General features: G+C 51.5%; 1 protein-coding gene across 1 annotated transcript in view; it reads right to left on the bottom strand.

The window, feature by feature from the left end:
• Nucleotides 1-4203: 4203 nt before the first annotated feature.
• MAN1C1 (mannosidase alpha class 1C member 1) overlaps nt 4204-23507 on the bottom strand; it is a 109711-nt gene continuing 90407 nt past the window's right edge. The window contains exons 6-12 of the mRNA XM_081146214.1: nt 20163-20289; nt 17069-17162; nt 12820-12935; nt 10386-10605; nt 7473-7645; nt 6161-6276; nt 4204-5207 (exon numbers count right to left, since the gene is read on the bottom strand). Coding sequence (XP_081002340.1) covers nt 5081-5207; nt 6161-6276; nt 7473-7645; nt 10386-10605; nt 12820-12935; nt 17069-17162; nt 20163-20289 — 973 coding nt within the window. The 3' untranslated portion in view covers nt 4204-5080. The remainder of the gene's footprint in view (nt 5208-6160; nt 6277-7472; nt 7646-10385; nt 10606-12819; nt 12936-17068; nt 17163-20162; nt 20290-23507) is intronic.

Below are 23507 nucleotides of genomic sequence, written 5' to 3'. Positions count from 1 at the left end.
GTCTCTTCAACCTGACAGAATGCACGGCTATCTGCAGGTAAACAGTGAGGGAGAAAAAAACCAAAACAAAATAAAAGCCAGAGGCTTTTGCAGAAAACAGTCGGAAGCTGGGATGAGTATAAAAATAACCACGTATATTCAAGGGAATCCTTGAGTTCCCACACAGTGTGTGTTGTGCCAAGATTACTTTTGTAATGATGCAGCTGGTGGAGGGTCAGGGAGTTAGTGAGCAGAGGACAGGCTTTCTAAGTCAGCACTGTCCAAACAGCGACTGGGAATCATACGTGGCTATTTATATTTAATTAAAATGAAACAAAATTAAATATTTCGTTCCTCAGTCACACCTGCCAAATTTTAAGTGCTCAACATCCACATGTGTCTTCCCTGCTAGATGGCACAGATATGGAACATTCCCATCGTCGCAGAGAATTCTACCGGACAGTATTGATGCAAGCCGCCAGCAAGCCTGCTCCTTTCTTATCCTGACTGCCCTGGAGGAGGGGGAGCTGCTGGCGTAGGTAATAGACACATCTTTGTTCTCTGCAGCCAAGGTACCGATAGATGCCATCCCAACACCTAAGTCCCTCTACTGTACTCTGGAGAGGCTACAACTCCAGGGATGCAAATACAAGGCAGAAACCAAAGGAGTGGCCATTAACTGAGGCCTTATTACTCAGAGTGTGGCCCTAGGACCTGCAGCATCAGCATCTCCCGGGAGGTTGTTAGAAGTGCGGGATCTTGGGCTCCACACCAGAGCCACTGAATATGAACCTGCATTTTAACAAGATCCCCAGGTGGTTCAGGTGCACATTCAAGTTTGAGAAGCTCTGATTTAAGAGACAGGCTGAGTGGGATCAAAATATTGTCCCAAATATAGGAAACCTAACAGATATTTTTGGATATAAAATAAAAAGCATCAGTACCCCTCTCCCCCAGTAGTGTGTGATTAAGCATTGATCGTTGAGGGCTGACATCTCTGTGTCACAGGATCAATGAGCCTGTTTTCAAGGACAGACCCCCAGAGGGGGAGGGGAGCTGGGGGGATCTGGCCCATTTCCCATCTCCAGCACCTTCTCAGACCATGAAGGGTTGCCTCCCCAGAGCAAAGGGAAAAGAACTGAGAATCACATTTTGGATCGCAGGGATGCTGCCTTTATTTTATTTTATTTTAAAATATATCTTTATTGATTTCAGAGAGGGGAAGGAAGAGGAAGAGAGAGAGATGGAAACAGCAGTGATGAGAGAGTCGTCGTTGATCGGCTGCCTCCTGCACGCCCTCGACTGGGGATCGAGCCGGCAACCTGGGCATGTGCCCTGACTGGGAATCGAACCGTGGCCTCCTGGATCCTAGGCCGATGCTCAACCGCTGAGCCAGGTCAGGCCAGGCAGGGATGCTGCCTTTAAATCAGATTTTCTGTTTCTGCTTCTCTTTCCAATGCATTTTGTCTTTTGAACTTTGTAACTTGCCAAAGACACAGTGCGATGCACGACGCCAGTCCAAACAAACACACAGTCACTTAAAGGGAGGAATCTGGAAAAGGGGGACAGTGTCCCCCTCTTCCCAGGGGTGTGGTGCTCTGCAGGCCTCAGTGCCTGGAGCCAGGTGCTAGCGAAGCATTAAGCTGGTCTATGAAGAAAACAGGTGCAAAGGTGGTTCCATCCAAAATCAAGGGCAAAAATGAGGCTTAAATGAGCCCAGCATCACGCTGACTTGGGCTCTGGAGGAGGGGTCTGCTCAAGGTTCAGGAGCTTGGATTCTGCCTCAGTGAGTATGACTCAGCCTTTAAGTCCTCTCTCCTCTCAGCCTGCCTCAACTCTTACTTATTTTATCCCTGGAACAGAGTTAAATTGCCTAAAGGGCCCTTCACCTGCGAGGGCCCTCCTGGGGGATGAATTTAAAAATATTCATTTTTACAACTTGTTCCCAGCGATACCGCAGAAGACAAGATACTGGGGGAGGAGAGGACAAGTGACATGGGCCCAGTGGGGGAGCCTGGGGCCTTGGAGAACTTTGAAGTGACTCTGCAGTAGGGAGATATTCCAGGAGCTGACCCTAAGGAGTTGGACAGAGGGAAAGAGGAATGGTCGAGTACGCTCTCATAATTCTCTTTATGATGCTGAGAAACATCAAAGCAAAACCCGTGAACAGTCCTGCTGTTTTTGCCTAGCCAGCAGGCAGGTCTATTATTTTGGTAGCAAACCTCATTTTCTCCTCCAGTCAGGATGCCCGCCCCCTGCCTTGGCTGGGGGAAACACTTGGATTCACCCAGCCCACCCAGCCTGGTGGTGGTGCCTCGGGAGGCTGCCCCCCCCCCCCGTTCTTGCAGCCTGGGTACCTCGCCAGATCCTCTGCCTAGTCCTTCTTGAGGTCTGGCTGTCCACGCTCTTGTTTCACGAGCCAACCCGAGGCATTTCAATACATTATTGTTATTATTATTTTGCTTAAATCCGACGGAGTTAGTTTCTATTTGGAGCTAAGAACCCAAACTGACGCCAACCCAAATGCCCAGCAATAGGGCTTAGACCCAAGCGCGTGATACAGCGCACGAGGGAATGCTATGCAGCCAGGCACAGCGATGAGGTAAATGCACATTTGTTGGCATGGAAAGATGTTCATAATCTGTAGTTTAGTGCAGAGCAGATTATACTAAGACAGGATGCATAGTATGATACCATATTTGCAAAAAAAAATACTCTGTACATTCATAGAAAAAGATCTTGAAGAAAATATAGCGGTATTCATCCTGGAGGGTCAGACAGTGAATGATTTCTCTTTTATCTTATCTGTCTTCCCTAACTTCTCTACAATGTTTGTGTAATGCATTTTTCTGTTTTCCTTTCTTTTTTAATGGGCATGGGTGAGTCTCCAGGGCCATGCTTTCAGGGGTGCAGTGATTTGCTAGATTTGGGCAGTGACTTATCCACCGAATGCCAGGGCTCCTGCTACAGGGACAGTTCACCTATAGCTCTGACTACTGCTTAGGAAACATGCTGGGAACACTTCCCACACCCCCAGGGCACCAGCAGTATCCCTCTTACTCTGACAGCAACCTTGTGAGGTGGAGGGTCTTCCCTCTGCTTGATGGAAAAGATGACCCAGAGAGGTGAGGTCACCTGGCCCGGGCCCCAACAACCCGGGGGCTACTCAAGTTGATAACAGAGCCAAAATGAAGCAGCTGAGCAGGAGGAAGGGCTCGAAACTACCTTGTGAAGTACGCTGTGTAGACAAGCTGCAGAGGGGTGGGGGCGAGGGGAGGAAAAGCGCTCACCACACTGTTGGGACCTGAATTCCTGCTCAGCAGGGGAGCCTGTGTTTCAGGGGGCCTCAGGGAAGCAGGGGATGGGTGGTCACGGGGGAGAGTGGGTTTGTGGGGTGCTTGTCCCACCCTTCCTTCTTATCTTCTAGGTGTCAGCTTGAAGGTTATCTGGTCAGAGAGGCTCTCCTTGACCCCTAAGATACGTCCTTGCCATCAGTACTTCAGCCCTTTGTCTCCTCTGTAGCATTTCCTATAACTTGCAGGCACGTTGCTTACTTGTTGGTTTGCTTTACTGTCTGTTTCTCCCTCGGTGACTTATAGGCTTCCTGAGGGCAGGACTTACGCCTGTCTCGCTTACAGCGTCTCTGGCACCTAGTGCAGTGTCCGATCCCCTGTAGGCACTCACTGAGTATCTGCTGAGTGATGGAGCAGACGTACACAGGGCTGGGATGGCCAGCAAATCACAGTGGCTGGGTCACCTCTGCCTTAATCGGCTGCGTGACCTCAGGCAAGTTGCTGCCTCTCTCTGGACCTCTTCCAAGCCTTGACCTAAGTATAAATATCCAACTCTTTCAAAAGGATTGTTCTCACCCTTCCTGAATATATTAGGTCCTATTTAAGGGAAGGTAATAGGAGTTGGAGTCATTTGCTAAATTATATCTTAAATCAGGGGTGGGGAATGTCTGGCCCTGCCACGGCCTCACCAAAGAGTAGCAGTTCCAGCCATCACATTAGGGGAGAGTAAATTAAATGTGTGACCAAATATAGCAGGCTAACTTTTAAGTTGGTAATTTTATACAGCCCTCGAATGATAGAAATATCCAAATGGCCCTTGGCAGACAAAAGTTTCCCCACACTTGCAGATCAACTGCTGGATGATTATTCTGATAACACTGCAGTGGTTTTCCCAGGAGTCACTGATGTACAATGAACCCAATCGTATTTTACTCAATAAACTCTTTTATTGTAAGTTTCCAGATTTTTCCATTACAATAATGAAAATAGCACTAGTGATTCGTAACACTTAGGCCCAAATCAAAGGGGAGCCCCTCCTCAAGTTATAACATAAATGACACATAACTGAACATATAGTGAATGTTGGGCAAGAGGCATTTAAAATACAGTGGTCCCTCGGTTTTCGAATGTGATCCGCTCCGGGAGACCGTTCGAGTTCTAAAATGTTCGAAAACCAAGGGATCCACAGCCGATAGCTGGGCCTCAGGAGCTTGCCCTCAGCGGAAGCCGTGTGGCGTGTTCGACTTCCGAGGCGTGTTCGAAAACCGAAGCATTTAATTTCGGGTTTACAGCATTTGTAACCCAAAATGTTCGTAAGCAGAGACGTTCGGATTCCGAGGCACCACTGTACAGAAAATAAGGTCAAGGTTTTTGTACGTGGACAAACACTTTAAGGTTTAATTGATCAACGTGATTGTTTTTGAAAGCACATGATTTTGAAAACTACTTATAATTTGTGATAAAACACAACTGTAGAGAAAAGGGAAAAATCAAGCAAAAATAAAAATACCCCCAAAATGAAAGGAAGTGAACCAAATACATGGGGTCGATATGCAAACCTCCAGTCCTTTGGCCCTGAAATGGCAACTGAGAGGGTTTCATAGAAATTCTCTGTAGAAAGGAATGTCTGGCCTGGTGCGACATTGCTGTGTCTTCAAGTCCTGTCTCCTCACAGAGGAAAATAAGTTGCTTATCCAGCACATCTGCCTGGAGTGGGGCCTACGTTCCCAATCCTTTTGAGAACAGTCCCAAAACCTGAAAAGGCAAGGTGTCCCTGCAGCGGCCTCAGGAGTGGCAGGGAGATGGGGTCAGAGTTGGTCCCCAACCCTGCCAGCGCTGTCCGAGTGGTTCACGGGGAGTGGGTGGGCCTCCGTGTTGAACACCCAGTCTTCTAGGGAGAGCATGTCATCTTCAGAGAACAGAAGATAGAGATACCTGTGCCCCCAGCAGGGAGGGAAGCAATACACAGCCTGTCAGTGCTCTGGGAACAGGGCCTCCCCCGAGAATGAACCTCAGGGGCCTCTGTCACAGGCCTGTGGCTATGGGTGCAGGGTGCTCCAAGACCCCAAATCCGCTTGGAGGGTTGGACCCAGGGAAGATGCTGTGGACGCCAAGAAGAGCACTGAGCTTTGGGGAAAACAGCCCTGGTTTAATCCTGGCTCTGCCCCCAGCCCTCACACCTAACAGCTGTGTTCAGGTACTTGCCCCACCTGGCCCTGTGTGTGAGTCCCGCCAGGAAACCTTATGGCCTAGATTCTCCTTTCTCTGCAGGGTGGCCTGAGTACTGCACCAGTCTAAACTCTTGGGATGCTCCCTTACGTGCCCTCCAGGAGACTCTATAAAGTAGATGTTAGGGCACTAAAATGAACAGGAAGTGGTAACTCCAGAACCCCAGCTTCCCAAGCCATGTGGGTTTTTACTAGAAGGAAAGGATCATTCAAGTTCATCCTAAAGGGTTAAGGCTCAAGGGCATTGCTCTGGGGAACAGCAAGGAAGCGAGGGAACAGTGCAGCTACATGCAGAGGTAAGTCACCAGCAGTGACCAGTATCGAGATCATCATGGTTATTTTTATTTACAGAAGAAGGCACAGTTTTATAGGACTTCAGTAACCTGAGGAGACAGGCTACAGAACTGAACTTACCACAGCTAATACTTCGTGGGGTAGAGTCCAACCTGGCCTCACTCTCTGAGTAGAGAAACTGGCTGGGCCCAAGGCTCATTCCTGGGGATGTCACACTCTGGATCCCAAGACCCCCATCCCTCTTGGGCCCCTTCCTGTGACTGAAGACTCTGACACTGGTGAAGGGACAAACTGCTGACCCCTCCGCCATCCCTAAGAAAAGCCATGTAGTCCATTGGAAAGAATGCTGACCAAGCCCCGACTCACTTTAGTGTCTCCGCTAGAAAGAAGGTCTGCTGCTTGTTGTCGTAGCTGGGAATGCTACTGTACACATTCTGGATCCCAGAGAAACCGGTTTTTGTCCGACAGTATTTCTCCAAGGCCTGAAGAAAAGGAAGTGAGCCCTGGTGTGAGGAGAGGAGAGGCCCCCCAAGACTCATGCCTGTGCAGCAGGCCAAGCTTGACAATGGTCAGGCCCCTGACCCCTCAATGGGGACCCCTGGCATTTGTGGAGGCAGAAGGCCGAATTGTTCTCAAGGTTCAGCCCTGCTGCCAGGCTTGAAGGGCCTGCTGCCCAAAGCTCGGTCCCAACGGACTGCCCGAGCTCTGCACCTGGTGTGAGCCTAAAAGAAGCTTCTCTTTACCTTTCAGGGAATAGACTGATGGCAGACTTGTCTACAGTGGGGACAGAGGAAGGCAACTGGTGATGTCTGTGGGCTGGGATCTGGGACTGACATACTCCAGAATTCTCCATGGAGATGTGGTCCGTGGGCTAGAGGTCCGTGGGCTGTCTGGTTTTTGTATAGAAATGCACTTTTTACCCACTGAGCGTTTGCAGATGGGGCCCAGGAGCACAAAATACTTAGCCTTCAGTGGCCAAGGACCAGGTCTCAGGGAAGCAGGAGACTGGCCAGTGAGCCATTGCAATGAACCTGAGCAGGCCCCTGTGCTCCAACTGAGGATAACACTCTGGATATGGCTCTCTCCAGGACAGTCAGTGCCTCTGAGAGCAGTGGGTTGGGGAAGGTGGGGGGAAGGACAGAAAAGGCACAGCATCCATCAAGGAACCTTCTGGGGTCTCCACACCTGCCTTTGACACCTGCCCCAAAGTGGGCATGAAATTTCCCACTAGGTAGTTGGGGACAAGAGGGCTACTAGAGGAGAGACTGGTGGTAGGGGTGGGTGGAGCAGAGCCCAGAGAGGGATGGGGGTTGCATGGGACTGGGATGGCTTTGGAGAAAGGAGGGAAGTGAGCTGCTGGCCTGGCAGCCATTCCTGTTTGAGAGAAGAAATCTGCAGCATTGGTCCAGGCTTCAGGGTCAGAAAGCAGGCCCCCAAGGCTACGGGCCTCAAAACTTTCTTCTCAAGCCCCTGGCTTGATTCTGCCGAGCTGGGGACTCCTGGCTCTGCAAACACAACTTTGACCCTTTGAATTCTGAACTTTAGCCAGATGCCAACCTGACTTGACCTTCCTCTCAGTGCTGAGTCAGGGGGTTTGGACCCTGACTGTGACTTCTCAGGGTCACCTGCTACCCGTTTAAGCCTCCCCACCCCTTTTCCCCCAGCCTGGCCCACTCACCATCACCACTTCCCAGCCCCACTCCCTGTAGATGGGGTTGTGGGTCTGCCGCCATAAGTACATGTAGCTCTCCACCACCTCAGGTCTCAGGATGTAGTAGCTCTCGCTCAGCTGCGTGGCCATTGCTTCTTTGCCGGAGTTAAACCAGAAGGCCTCGGGCCCCAGTTTGGTATCTGTGGAATGACCCAGAAAACAGAGGGCCTGGGTCAGACTGTCCATCTGCTTTTCAGGATATGGCTGCCCCAGGATAGATCTGGGAGTGATGGTTGATGATGGACCGGTGTGGGGTAGGCCCTGCCTGCAATGCCTGATAAGGTTGAGTCTGGCAGATATACAGCTTCCCTGTTGGCCCAGGTTGGCCAAAGCAAGACCCTGGAGGCCTCAAAAATTTTGCAGTTTTAGAACTTGAGAATCCAACGACCCAGCAGTCTGGGGAAGCAAAGGTTGGGGTGGTGTTCCCTAACTGTGTATTTTGAGACATCAGCTCTGTGAGATGTTAGCCAGAGCTCAGCCAAGACAGGGTTCCAGGTTTAAATACATTTGGAGAACAGTGGGTTAAGCAAAGTAAAATAGTCTCACTCACACAGGACTTATCAGATCCTTTAATATGCTAATATGCAATGAAGCTTCTCCACAGACCTTAGGAAACTGCTTTTAGCTCTTCTCAGAAACAGCCTTCCAGAGTTGACAGTTTGGGAGACTGTTGACATGGAGATGAGGGAAAGACCTGCCCAGAGCACATACTCAGGCAGGGGATGCTGACTAAATAAAGAAGGCTGGTGAGGTCTGGGTTTTGCTGCTGTTATTGTTTTGTTTGTGGACAATTTACTGCCATTCCTGTTTTGTGGATGACCACAATTACATCACCACCACTGCAGCTGCCATTTATGATTTCAAAGGCTGTGCTGGGTGCTTTACAGACATTGTTTCAATCCTTAAAGAAATGTGGTTTTGCTGAGGGAGATGTTATCCCTGTCATGAGTGTGGAAACTGAGGATCAGAGAGGCTGAGTAACCTGTCCCAGGGAACACAGAGCAAGCTGTGGCTGAGCTGGGATGACACCCTGGATCTGTCTGATGCCCTTTCCCAGCCTGTGCCCTCTCTCTTTCCCTTCTGAGCCTAAAATTTAGGGTATGTGGGTTGGATGTTCCTCTCTTTTTACTTTTTTAAAATATATTTTATTGATTTTAGAGAGAGGAAGAGAGATAGAAACATTAATGATGAGAGTCATTGACTGGCTGCCTCCTGCACGCCCCCTGCTGGGGATCGAGCCCACAACCTGGGCGTGTGTCCCGACTGGGAATCAAACTGTGACCTCCTGGTTCATAGGTCGAGCTCAACTGCTGAGCCACGCCGGCCGGGCAGGACCCTCCTCCCTTTAGTGCCTGCGCATCCTGTGCAGGTTGGCAGAGGGCCCAGTTTTGGTCCTGTTGTGAGCCCTTCCTCTGCTCACTGGGGTTCAGGACCCGAGAGGCCGTGAGCTGCCTTTCCTCAGGACACAGGCGTCACAGGACATCCTACTCTTCTGTGGAGGGCTTCCTAGAAGAGGCGTAAGCCAGACCCAGGCCCTTCTGATCTCCCAAATGGTGCAGCCACTCCTAACATCAGAAAGCGGTCGTCTTGCCAAGCTGCTAATGGGCGAGGGTGAAAGCGACTCCTGCAGCCGTCCGTGGCCAAGCCGGGCTGGCTGGAACGATCTGCTCTATTAAGCCGACTGTCTTTTACGGTCTGGGCTGATTGTCCCAGACAAATAGCAAGCTTTTATTGTTCCTGAGATTTCCTATTTGTTTATGGCGCTGACAGAGAGAGCTCTCTGAAGGGAACGGAAGACCAGTTTTAGGCACCCATCGTGAACCGCTGGCTTTCTGAACAGCTCGGGAGATCAGGATTCACTGTGGCGGTCACAGACACATTTCTGTGGGCCACTAACAAACGCCTCCGTGCTATTGGCTGAAGGAGGCCGGCAACGTGCTTTCTGTGGGACCCTCTACTATCCTGGAGACCTGCATTATTGTTCCCATTGAACCGATGAGAAAACGGAGGCCATCTAGCTGGTGAGTGGTGGAGTGGCACCCGACCCAGGAATTTTTACTGTAAATCTTGGGTCCTCTCCTCCAAATAAGACTGGGATTAAATTCAGAGTATCGGGCACCTTCTGGGGTCCTGGGGGCCGGGGATTGTTCTGAGGGCCGCTGTTCAGAGGCAGCATACAAGGTGGACCTGAGCATCAGGAGACCTGGGTTCGAGCCCCAGCTTAGCTACTCACAGCGGTGTGACTTTGGCTCTGGACTGACTCTGTTCTCCATGTGTAAAATGAGGAGTCAGGCTCATGTTCTTTAACATGACTTCTGACTCTAGCATTTGACAGTTCTGCCTGAGTGCTGAGCGGACAGTGAAAAGCCCTCAAGCTTGGATCAAAGAGGTTGATAAATGGTGGTGCCAGGAGGTGCCGAGACTCACTGAATGGGGGGGGGCTTCTGGGGAGGAAAAGCAGAGGTATGTTTGAGGGTCGGGGGTCAGGGGAAGGAATTCACTAGCCTCAGGAAGCCAATGTTTCTGCCTCAGGGGCCGGAGGACTCCGCTCTGTGCCCCACTCATGGGACCTTGGCCGCGTCATCTCTGAGCCTGTTTCCTCATCTGTGTTGTGAGGTTCAGCGATGATATATGTCAAGTGCTGAACAACACCTGGCACACACCAATGGCTTCATACATCATCCCTATTTTCCCTGTAACTTAGGTTACAGCCTCAGCGCATAGAGAGCACGTCCCTCGTTAAATTCTGTATACCTGCAGAAGGTGACACTTCCCTAAGACCACGTGTTCCCTTCACTCCTGCCACTCTGCTGGACTTCCCAGTTCTTCCTTGTGTCTAGCCTCAGTCTGTCCTGCTGGTCAGTCTCCTTGCTGGGTTACCTGAGCGGTCGTATGACTCGTGGCACGTCTTAGTGATCTGGGCTGCGAGTTCTCGGTAGTGGGCCCTCTTGTCCTCCTCGGCATCCTCGGCGCCGAGGGCGATCATGCCCCCAGAGAAACAGGCCAGGTGCCCCATCTTGTGGTCCAGAATCCCCCCGCGCCACTCAGCAATGTAGGTCAGCCCCTCAGGAGACACTTTCACCAAGTAGGTATCTATTGCCTGGGAGCAAGGTAGGAATTAGGCGGGAGAGGGGGTGTGGGAGGGCACAGAGAAGGGAGGGGAAAGGATGGAAAATGAATGTTTTGGAGACAGCAGCAGACACAGCTCCACTGAGCCCTGCATCCCGGGCAAAGGAGGCCGACTGACTTCAGCCGGGAGCTGGCCCGATGGTGCCTATGGAGGTTCCGCCCTCGCCCAGCTGAGGCCTGGTGCCTGCTGGGGCTTAAACATAAGGTAGCTGCCCAGGGTAAGCCTCTTACATAGACTTTTAAATCTTCTACATACAAAAAAATTTGTTTCAGCAAATCTTTTTTTTTTTTTTTTAATACATCTGTTGATTTCAGAGAGAGGGAGGGAGGGGGAGAGAGAGAGACATATCAATGGTGAGAGAGTCACTGGACCTGGAGGCAATCAGACTGTGTTTGCACCCTGGCTCTGACTTGCTGTTGTGTGATCTTGGGCCTTTCTGACCCTCAGTTTCATCTGTAAGATGGGGGCTAAATAAAACCAGGCACTGAAGGTACCTGCCAGGAGAAGGCCAGAGTGACAGAAGCTCTGCCCTTCTTGCCCGTTTTCCCATAACCCTCAGGGGTTGCCCAGTTGGCCTGTCTGAAGCCCCCACACCCTAACCTGCACACTGGAACTGCCCCTCCCTCCACCCCAGCAGCTTTCCAGGCTGTTGCTTGGGTCCCACCCCAGAGGTTCTGATGTAACCTTGGTGGGGTGCACACTGGCCATTGGGATTTAAAAAAATACATTTTTTATTGATTTTTAGAGAGGGAGGAAGGGAGAGAGATAGAGAAACATTGATGTGAAAGAGAGACATCTATCAGTTGCCTCTCACAGGTTGCCTCTCGCATGCACCCTGGCCGGGAATGGAACCAGCAACCCTTCAGTGTATGCGATGATGCCCCAACCTACTGAGTCACACCAGCCAGGGCTGACCATTGGGATTCTTAACGTGTGACTTTTAACATGCCAACAAGGTTGACAACCACCAGAACATTCTTCAAAGTACCAAATTTGCCACAGGTCCAGCCCTTACCCAGGGTCAGAGACACTGAAGGCTGTTCACTGGGGAGATCAAATACAGAGCAAAGCCAGTTGTCTCCTGTTCAATCAAGTGTTTCCGTAAAGCCCCCAGTTTGCTTAAATAATTCATGGTCATTTCTTCCCTTGAGGCCTCAGCTACAGGGTGCCCTGAAGGCAGGGAACTAGGCTGCTTGTTAACTGTGGTGAATGGTGGAAAGGGTAGCAAGGGCCTTTCCAGGCAGCACATCTGGCCACCAGCTGAACGCTAATCCCACAGGAGACACTGGCTGAGGGCTGAGCTCAGCCATAGAAGCTTGGGGTGGATGGGCTGAGCCAGACTGAGCTGGGACCGGAGTCCTAAGAGCTGCTTCATGACTGCAGTGTTGGTGCCTGGGAGCTGGGCAGGGAAAACTCATTATTGAGGCCGTAGATTAAAGAGTCCATAGCCCTGCAGACCTGTTTCAATGTGTTTCCTTTAAGCATTATCATTGCTGGCTAGATTCATGTGATCATGGCGTAGTTTCGTCCATCCAACCAACTGCCTACAATCCATCCACCCATCTCCACCTACCCATCCACCCTTCCATCCTTCCACCCACCCATCTATCCACCCATCCTTCTGTCCATCTATCCAGAGCCAGGACACCTTGCTCTAGCTTCAGCTCTGCCAGTTCCGTGCTGTGTGGCTTTGCCTAAGTGCTTCCCCCTCTGGGCCTTGGTTTCCATCTACATAAAGAGAAGGAACAGAGCTGGATGCTCCACTGACGAAGGGCCCTCCCAGCTTGAATATAATAATTGTCACCTCTGGCTGGGCAGGAAGATGGCTGATGCTTTGGCAGCCGCCCGTGTGGGGGCTCCCAGCCCCCCAACTGGCTGCATTCTGGGCTCTGACACATCAACTGAAGCATAGATACCGTGGTTTCTGAATCAAACTGCCTGCTGCTTCCTGTGAGACCTCAGACAAATGATTTCACCTCCCTGAACTTGGGTTTTATATCTGTGAGACACGGATGCTAACCCGGCCCTCACCGCAAGGTGCTGGGAAGAGTCCTGAGAGGGGGTGTGCAGAGTGGCCGACTGGGGAGGGAGCTGTCTTGGGGGGGTGAGCGAGGCCCCCGCGCTCAGGGGCCTGTGTGAGCTGGTGGCAAATGCCCGCCCGCCAAGAAGCCGGGCCTGCCTTACCTTCAAGGCTTTGTAGTACATATCTTTAGCCTCCATATCTGTCTTGGCCGACATCAACCAGGATTTGATCAGATATTCATAAAAACTGTCCCCGAGTCCTCCGACCGAGACGTGGTCTGTGAGGGGAAGAGAGGACAAGGCATTATCTCTGTCTGTGAGGCCCCAGCACAGGGCACATCCTGCCCACTGGCCTGGGCGGCCAGTGCTGTGCTCGGTGCCAGCGAGCATTTAATCAGCAGCCGCCACGCTCGGAACGAGACGGAGAGAAGACACGGCCAGCACCGGGGGAGCCAGGCTGTCTCAGCGCAATGGTCCCACACAAAGGTGCCCGGGCTCTTCCAGGTGCTATAAATCATGTCGCTTTAGCAGGCCAAGGACGGCAGGGCCTCCGGTTATTAGCTGTAAATGAGCTGCATTTCTTTAAAAAAGATAATCTGGTGGCAGGGAGTTGAGATTTGTATTACCTGGTGACAAACATGGTAATTAATGCTGGGCAGGTTCATAAAAGGCAGAAAGAGAGGCTTAATTTAGCCAGAGTACAGAGCCCTTCTAGAAAAACAGCTTAAATTTAGCAACTTGGGATAAACAGAGTTCAAAGGAGCAGGGGGAAGGACAAATCGGGTTTGAGGACCCTCCTCTCTGCCTGGTGACATCTGCCCGGAGTCCCTACAGAGCAGGACTCCAGGTTGTGGTTGAAGGAGGAGGCATCTCCACACGGGGCCGTCCCAGGAGAAAGACGAGGTGACCAAGGACCACTTAACCACAGAAGCAAGACACGGAAAACACTCACATGCTTTAAAAATTAACAACAGGGAAACATAAAGGCATTTAATGATATAACAAAGCACAAAACGCCAGTTCCCTGTTATGATTCACTTAAGCAGAGAGACAGAGGAAGGGGCTCGGGGTGGGGGTGGACGAAGGTAGGTGGGGAACGGGAAGGATATTTTCAGCTCCTCTGCAGAAAGGCGGTAGAAAGAGAGGGAAAATGGGAGAGTGGGGAGAAATAGAGAATACACCAAGAGCTACCATTTATTGGGTCCACGGTGAGCTAGGAGCTTCACTGTATATTCGTAACAACCTTCCCAAGAACCTTGCGAGGTGAGCACTGTCAGCCCCATTTCCCACAGAAGGAGGCCCTGGCTCACAGGTATGCAGCTCGGGGCACTGCCATCTCCACACTCACCTGCTGGCCCTGCCTCCCCTCACTGTTTTCTCTCTACCCCAGACATTCCTAGCCCCCGGCCTTCCCACATTATTTCTCACCTGAGACTACCCCTCCACCCTCCACCTGGAATGGCCTTCCCCACCTGGCATGGCTCCCTGTCCTCAGAAAGGCTTCGCCCAGTGGTCTCATAAACCTGCTCACAGTCCCTCCCCGCAGGGTGACCATGAGGCTGAGTGTGACAAGGCATACACCACACCTGACCCGGGTGGAAGCGCTCGGTGGTGGCTGCCCTGCCGTTGCTGGGTGGGTGCCTGATGCTGTTGTAGGAATCTGTTTGTGGGTCTGCCTCCCCAATTAGGCTGGGGGCTCTCTGTGGAGAGGGACTGTGTAGGACTCACGTTTTATGTCCAGTATCTTTATGGCACGCAGCAGACACCCTGAACAAATGAAAGGAAGGTAGGTTTGAGCCGTGCTGGAAAGGGCCTCGAATGCCAAGCCAGAGAGTTTGGACTTCATCATATGATTTTAGAGTGTGTGTGTGAGATGTGGTTGAGGGCTTTACCTGGCAGGTGTGCAGGAGAGGGGAGCCAGGTCACCAGGAGTTCCACAGGCGATTGAGGCCTGACACCCTCTTGGGGTGTGTGTATAGTCTCTCGGGGGACCGTGACTGAAGTGAACAATTCTCACTTGGAGGTCCCACGGCCTTCTAGCTGCTGTGTGCGTGCGGTGTCATCCCCAGCACCATGTAAGTGCGGGAGTGGGAATCAGAAAACGGGTCTGGGCAAGCCATTTCCCCCGTGGGCCTTTAGTTTTCTGATGTAAAATGCTTTTAAAAGGGGAGCTCGAGTTGGTGTCAGTGGGCTTTAGAGCACAGATGGATTCTGCTGCTTCCTGACCGTGTCAACACTCTCATCACACCGGGCAGCAGGGGGCAGCCACCCTACAAGCCGGGAAATCAGCCGGCAGAAAAGTAGCAGGAACTGGGGGAAGCTGCCAGGCTGGGGCTAATGGGCAGCTCATGGTCCCATTTGGAAGAATCTAGACCTGCCACTTCCCACCGAGGAAAGAGGGGGATTCAGGAAGTGGACAACGAAGACAAGTCACTTCGGGGCCAAGCTGAGAGGCTGGCATCCACGCTTGGTGCCAGCAGGAGCCTGGAAGCTTCTCCCGGCTGTGAGGTCCTAGCAGCAGGAGCTCTTGGTCTCCCCTGTTGCCCTGAAGCTCAGCTTCAAGCAAGAGTGGGGAGCAGCCAAGAGCACCCCAGTTCCTCCTGCACCTCTCTAAGCTGCAATTTCTGTGGTTGTAAATGGGCTAAACAGGATTCAAGGAGAGAAAAGAATGTGAACACACTTAGCTTCTGCAAGTTGGGAATGTTATCATCTGGAAAAATACACAATCACACACACACACGAAAGAAAACCCGAGATAATCCCAGGCGCCAAAGCCAGGAAAGGATGACAGCAGACACCCAGGCGAGCAGGGCTTTGTAACCCTCCTCTGCTCTTTAACAGGCTCTGGATTCATATTTTATTAATATGAAACAATTTTTCACGTGACTGACTTTGCCCAGCCCTGTGACCCCTGGCGCAGCCTGAAAAGAAAATTATGCTTCTCGGTGGGGGCTCCCCTGTAATTTGCCAAGGTAGCTGTTCAGGCTGGGAAGCCACACCCCTCTCCTTTTTATGGGTTTTGCTGCATTGTGCTGGAGCAGCTAAGGCCAGCAGCAGGGTAGTTTATCTCCTTGCCCAGTCAGGCCTTGCAATTAAAAGCAGTAACAGTTACTGAACTGTCTCTTCCTGTGGCCATAATCTGTAATTCAAACCTTCATTTTCTCCCACACTTTTAGATTTCGCAGCATGTTCGGTTAAAAATACTTTACATTTCTAGAAGTGGTTTTTGCAGGAGGCCACTTGAGAGTGAGGCCATCACCAGGGAAAAGTCCTGGGTCGAACTTTCTGGGCCCCCTGGACCTGCAGATAGATCTTGGAGGCTGGGGTTGGAAGCAAAAGGCCCCTACAGTCTCCACACATCCCTGCCAGGCCCTGCTTTCATACTTTTACTGATGGGACCTCTTCCCTTTCGGGACAACCCATCTCTGGCAGGTGAACTGAAATCTGTTTCCTGCAGCTTTTGACCATTACTTCACACCCCTTCCCGATACGCAAAGGACATATCTCAAGTGCACCCAATTTGGAGGAGAGGAATCTAAGGCTCAAAGAGATAAAAAAACTCCCTGGGGCCCCAGTCATACTTTGCCCGCCCCCCCCAAGCCCTTGCTGATGCCATTTAACAGCTGGGGCTAGAGGGGGTGAGGGAAGGAGAAGGGTCCTTGTTTGGGCAGAGGCAGTGAGGCGGGGCTCTGGGAAGCCCCGAGAGCAGGGCCATGGAACCTGCTGCCACCAATCTGTGCTATGACCACAGGACCAGGGCCTTGGTCAGGAGGGCAGGGTGGAGCAGTGCTTCTCAGCATGGGTGCAATGCCAGGGGTCTGGGAGATTCTCAACACTCTCCCACCTGAGCATTCCCCCAGGACCCATTCTGTTTCAGTGGGTGAAGCTGGGGGCTGTGAGTGAGGCTCCATAGGTGACCAGGTGACCAACAACCGTCTACTTGAGAAACAAGCCTCTGAACAGAGAACAGCAGGAAGTTCTGGGACCGATTCTGGCAGGTATAAGATACAGCAGTGAACTTATACTGCTGTATTAGTTAGGTTCTGCTTAAGTTATTTTTTAAATCTAAAGTTGGAGGTGGGAAACCAGATGGAAGGGGCTAGGACAGGAACATTCCTGAAAGGGTGGGGGATGAGGAGACTTCAGTGGGCACCAGAGATGGAAGCTTTAGCCCTGATGGAGGCTGGAGACAGCGAGTGCAAGGGGGACACACAGGGCAGGGCCTTACTGGACCATCATGTCTGTCACCACAGCAATGACAACTATAGTGAAAACTCCCCAAGCTACCTGGGGGGGCTGGGGGATCCAGGAGCACTGAGTGAATGACTCACTGGTCTGAGCCCTGCCAGGGGCCCCATGGAAAGTTGGGTGGGAACCAGCTGCAGGAGGGGCGGGGTGTCTCTGTACTCACGTTGCATCCAGTTCCCACTCACTGGACTGATGAAGTTGGGGTAGAGGCCGAAGGGCTTACTGATATTCCTGAGGACCTTCCGGATGTGCCTGACCTGCCAAGAGATGGACACCAGGTGCGCCTTCACTTTTTAGCCGAAGCCAGCCCACTCCCAGCCCACCGAGGACCGGGGCAGCTGGTTCAGATCCAGAGGAAACAATTCCAAGGAGGCGGAAAGGGAGAGCTGCGTGACCGACAGCAGGCTCTGACCCAGAGCTGGTGGGACGGCCTTGACCTGCACTGTGCCCATGTGCGGGCATTGGGGCCTGACCCACTATCTCTGCACTGACCACTCTGCCAGGCCCCTTACCCCCACTCTCACCTCACCCCTTCCTCACTGCATGTTGCTTTTTTGGAGGTGGGTCTTTTTAGGAGGGGAGATTCATATAAGGGATAGTAGCTGTTTTGTAGACTAGGTAAAACTGCCTTTTTAATAGGTCAGAAATGGTCAAATATTGGAAATTTCATATGGTTCAACCTGGTAACACATTATTTTTTTCTGACACCGTAGGAACCATTCCAGAGGAGAGGTCTGGGCTCCTCAGTACCCCTGGGCCCTCATAGGCACCTCAGGGTCTTAAAAAAAACAGCAGCTGTTAACATTTCTCAGTTCCTCTGAGCCAGACCTGTTATATACATTATCTCCAAAAATTAGGACAACCTATGTGGTATTATTATCTCAGTGTAACAGATAAGACACCTGAATCTTAGAGAGGTTCAGTGACTGGCCCATAGTTACCCAGTACGTAAGTGGCAGGGCCAGAACATGAGTCAGGTTTGTCTGACCACATGGACCAGCTCCTGGGTCTAGCACGGACTGGGGTGGGGACAATGCAGCAACGTGTAGCAGAGGCTGCCCCACCTGAGCAAAAGGAAGCTAGATTTGCAACCTTTGGGGATACCAAGCACAAGGGGGCTTTGGGCTATAAAAGTGGGAAGGCTTTATCCCTCAGGGTCTTTACTCTGGCAATCCATGAAATCCTCCCAGGACGGCACCTGCCGGGAGAGAAAGGCCCTCTGGGGCTTTACTGTATCATGCTCATAGATTTATCTACAAGGCAAGGAGCAAGGGAAGCAGCCTTTTAGCTGTCAGGCCTTTCCTTACAGGGGATGGCATTTGCTTTGCCACATCGGATTTCATATCCACTTATGTTAATGCAGTCCATTATGGGGACAGGGCTGTGCTTGTACCTGACTTATTCTCGACTGTCCTGGTGGTAAGCAGTGAGGCAGGCTAAATGAGCTCCCCCAGAGGGTGCGGGCGCTTCTAGAATTTGGGCCAATTTGTTGACTGCCAATAATCACCTCTGTGGGAGGCATGACTGGGGGATGGAAATAGCTGGAGAATGTAAATGGAGAGAGAGAGAGAAGCAGAGAGGCGGTGGACTCTGGAGAAAAAGCCTAAAGCCTGCTGTACTGATCTGCTCTTGAAAGAGCGTGGGCCTCAGAGACAAGAAGTCCTGGATTTGAACCCTGGTGCTATCACTTTCCAGATGGATGATCCAGGACAAGTGACTTAACCTCTGAGTCTTAGTTTCCTCTTCTGTAAAATGAAGATGACGTGGAGCTGGGAAGAATGATCGGCAAATAAAATTAATTGGGAAGAAGGATTAAACTTATTGCATGAACTTTTGAGGTGGAGTGTCACAGGGAGGCAGAGTCCTTTCCATACAAGGTCTGACGACGTGATGGGCTCTTTAAGGGTGGTAGTGAGCCCCAAGGCAGAGGAAATGATCAAGGAGCTGAAATGTTCTTGAGTGTTTTCTCGAGAACACGTGGCTGGATTCCCACACTGAATAAGCAGTGGTCCTAAAGCTGGAGTCAAAACATGCACGAGCCCGGCCAGGCGTGGCTCAGCGCTTGAACATGGACCTAGGATCCGATCGGGAGATTGCAGTTCGATTCCTGGTCAGGGCACTGCCCGGGTTGCGGGCTTGATCCCCAGTTGGGGGCATGCAGGAGGCAGCCGATCAATGACTCTCTCTCATCATTGATGTTTCTATCTTTCTCTCCCTCTTTCTGAAATCAATAAAGATATATTTAACAAAACAAAACAAAAAGCACACGAGTGCTTTTATTAAAAATGCAGATTCCTGGGCCTGGGGCAAAGCCCAGAGATCTGTTTCCTCACAGGCATGCCGGGGGATGCTCTGAGGCTGGTTGGCGGACAGAGACTGGGAGCCACTGGGTGAAGAGTAGATCTAGGAGCTCCTAGCCCCCTGGCGTTCTAAGAGCTGACCATTAGGGGGAAAGGCTTTGGGAGTGGGGCCCTTCAAAGGGTCCTTCTTGGAGGGCAGGGCTTCATCTCCTTGGGCAGGACTCAGGGAGAGACAACTGCTAATGAAGCCTAAGTGTCATCTGAGGGTGGTGTGAGTACACTTCCCTTCTTTGGGTTTAGGGTAAGACCCATGGAGACACTTCCAGACAGTGGGACTGACAAGGCTGAGGCACTGAGAAACTGCTCCTCTGGAGGGCCTCACAGAGGGACAGGCGGCTGTCGGAATGGACGGCAGCCTGGATGCTCTCTCTCAGCATCCCCATGGCCTTAGCCAGCCTGGTAACAGTGAAAAGGAACAGACACGTGCCTCTGCTGTAGAGTGAAATTGCTTTGCCAGCCTGTGGACAGCATGAGCTAGATGGGCATCTGGAAGGAAAGGTCAGGCAGATCTCACATGAAAAAGTTAAATGTCTCTGGAAAGGGGGCTTCTGCATCGGGTGGCCCATTTCTGCCAGTGTGAGTTGATGCCTAGATTTCAGCTGCTGCGCTTTCTGTAGACTCACGTTATGCATGGTCACCACGAGCTGACATGTGCAGCTGACAACTTTCCCCGGGGCAGCTTTGTCTCTTCCTTGCCCTCCCTAGGATCCCGAGCACTCCCTGCACTCGCCTTCCCTGCCACCTGGGATTGGGTTCAATCAGGTCTTTCCCAAGTAACTGTTAGTGGGGCTCTGGGTTCCCCACGCACCCTCCCGCTGATCTGGGAGCCACTTTCCTGTGGCCCATCATTCTGCTCTCCATGGGGCTGTCTGGGGAGGGAGCAGGGAGAAGACTTGCCTTTTCAGCGAAGACCTGGTTGCCAGAGAGCTCAGTGAGGTGTAAGAACTCCAAGTGCAGGGATCCAAACTCCGCCAGGATGCTGCTGCTCCCGGCCATGGTCCAGCCCCAGCTCCTGTTGGAGCCACTGAAAAGACAGAAGCAGCCACCATCACTCCTGCCTCCAGCTGGCTCCTCTATTGAGGGTAAGGCGACTGCTTAGTGGGGGAGCACCTACCCTGTGCCAGCACTGTCCTAGGACCTTTCGCAACGTAACCTCAGTTAATCCTCCCTGGGGATCTGTACTAGTAATTGACCCATTTTGCTAATAAGAACACTGAGGTTGAGATGAAGTCGATAGTGGAGAAGGGCACAGAATAAGAACAGAGCCCCAGTTGTTTAATAATTATTCACCTTACTAACTATAGATAAGAGGTTTTCTTACAGGCCCTGGGAAACTGGAGGATGTGTTGCAAGAAGAAAAACAGGGCTGTAAAGAGAAATATACTTTTGTTTGTTTTAATCTTCACCTGAGCATATTTTTTTCCATTGCTTTTCAGAGAGAGTAGAAGGGAGAGAGAAAGAGAGAGAAACAGCGATGTGACAGAGACACATCGATTGGTTGCCTCCTGTATGTGCACCAACAGGGGGCTGGGGATGAGCCTGCAACTGAGGTACGTGCCCTTGGCCAGAATCGAACCCAGGATCCTTCAGTCTGCAGGCCGATGCTCTAACCACTGAGCAAAACCTGCCAGGGCTAAAAAGAAATACATTTTGAGAACAGACCAAGGACAGAACACGCTTTGATTTGGTTGCTGTGCCCGGACCCTGACCCCCTCCGGGAGTTTGCCTCAGGAACACTGACCATTCTTTGGTCCCAAGAACCAGGCTGAGCCGTTTGTAACATCACAGATTAGCCATCTGGTTATCGGACTTTGAGCTCCTGAAGGCCCGACTGCAGCCCTCCCCTCCCCTTTCCCTGTTACGCTTGTAGCTCGCAGCTGCAGGTAGCTATCTTCCCCCCTCGCTGGTACATAACCAGTCAGCTGGTGAGGGGGTCAGAGCAGAATTTCCAGGATGACCAGCTGCTCTCCCCATACTGCCAGCATTATTGGAATAAACGCTCATATATGATTCAACCCTGTGTCTGCTTAATTTGGCTCAAGTAGTGACAGGAGGCCTTGGATCCATTGTGTCCAGTTTCAAAGTGACTTGCTGAAGGTTATTTAAACCCAGGCCTGTCTGACTTGCACTCTTCTTTGTCCCTGTACGACTTGCAGGCTTGAGAAGGACAGCAGCAGCACTGTCTTGGTGGCCAAGACACGGCACAGGTGCTTTTCTAAATTTACAGGTGATAACTACAATGCTGTCAGGACCATAAAGACCCCAGAGACACTCCATTTCCATCCTGTGGCTGAAGGCAACCCGGTGGCTCACAGTCAATGGCTCTGCATGTGGAGGGAGGGTCTGAACAGGGGCTGATGAAAAGCAGGGACCCCGCCTGGCCCTTCTCCTTTCCCTTCCCTGCCAATGCTGCCCAAGGACACACAAGGGCCGCCTCTTCGAGTTTCATGGAACCCACACCTGATAGGGAGGCAGCTCTGATATAACTACACACCTGGAGCTGTCAGACCCTGGGGAAGCCGAGGTTAGAAATAAAAGAAGCAGGGGCTCTTGAAGCAAAGATTTCTTCACTGGTGAACCATGTATTCTCAAGAACACCTTAGATAAAGTACATGAGGTATTACTAACACCCTGCCACCTCACCGGACAAGGCTGTCAAATGACTCTTCACACACTGGGTGCTTCCAAGGAGGGAGAGTGCAGAGGCAGGGCCTCAGGCAACCCTCCCATCTGCTCCTTTTACAGATGAGGAAAACAGGGTACAGCACAGTAACATCACCTGCCCAAGATCACACATCAAGTGGAGCAGCTGGGACCCAACGCTGGGCTGATGTCCTAACCACCTAACCACCATACTTTTATTACACATTAATAAGCAAGGACACTGCCCTTCCAGGTGCTTTCACTTAACATTTCCCTAGGGTTTGCAGCCTGGAGGCACAGGTTCAAGTGTGTTAGCTGAGAGGCCTTGGGCAAACCATTCCTCCTCGTGTACTTCAGTTTCTGCACTGGACAAAGTAGGCAAGAGTAATACCTCCCAGTCTCCATCCTAGGACTTTTGTGGGGATTTAGAGAGAAGAGGAAGGTGCAGAATGGGGTGGCCTTGGGCAAGCTGCTTCCTCTCCCTGTGCCTCAGTTTCCTCATATGCATCATGATGATCTTTTCTATGAGACATTTAGAACAACTAGGGGGGCAGGGGTCAACCTCCCTCTACAAGAGATTGTGGAGGATGGGGTGGGGTCAGAGCAGGGTGGAGTGAGCTCCTCATTTGTAGGGGCTCCGAGGTGTAGTTAGTATAGGGTAGGGCTGGGGGAGAGCCCTTTTGCTTCCTTGCTGTGATAGCTCTGGCTCCCTAGGAATAGCTCCTGTCTGTCCCTCTGCCACTCAGAGACAGGACCTAAGAAGGCAGGCATGGGTTTGGGAGGTCACAGTTTGTCACCTGAGGGGCACTGATTTTCCTGGGGTGGGGCTGGGGCTCCCAAGGCTGCCCTTCTCATTTCTAAAGTCCATTCTCTAGCCTGGATGCAGTTTCCGGGAAAGTTGGGAAACTCAAGTCTCCCAGCTTCCAGAAACAGTCAGAGGACTTGCATTTTGGGATCTTTTGGGGCAGGTGACCTCAGTAAACATAGAGGAGACCACCGGTCCTTTCTTCCTGTCTCCACTTCCTTGGGTATTTTCCTGACTTGGGGGGAAGGGGCAGATGGAGGAGGGATGGATTCCATAGAGAGGGGACACTTGGCTCCTGGGTAATAAATAAAACAGCTTCCATTTATTGAGCTGCTATAGATGGCAGGCACTGGGGCAAGCTGCTTGCATTATTTCATTTAAAGCCCACAAGGTAAAGCATCATTAATTCCAATATGCAGAGGAAACTGAGGCTCAGAGAGGGAAGAGAGCTGTCGAAGGTCACTTTGGTAGGTGGTGGAGATGGGATTCAAACTGAGGTGTGCAGGGCACTTCCCTAAGGGGGTCTCCCACCCAGATGGCCCTACATCCACCCGGAGGAAAGGGGAAGCTGTCCCCACTCTGTCCCTCTTTCCCAGAGAGACTTCTCTCTCCAGCTTGTGATCTCAATGGGCAGAGGGTTTTCTGAATAATTGATGCTTCCTGCCCTTGCAGAGAAATTCAAGGTAAGAAGAAAGCCACCAGCTTTCCAGACATCTTTTGTTCTAGTTTCTCCCCACAAAAGCCTTCCTCTCCTCCTCCCTCCAAAGCTCACCCTCCCAAGTGGGCTTTCTGTA

This window comes from Miniopterus schreibersii (genome assembly GCF_964146895.1).
Source record: "Miniopterus schreibersii genome assembly, chromosome: 8".
Taxonomy (NCBI): Eukaryota; Metazoa; Chordata; class Mammalia; order Chiroptera; family Miniopteridae; genus Miniopterus; species Miniopterus schreibersii.
This window is presented reverse-complemented; position numbering and strand designations above follow the sequence as displayed.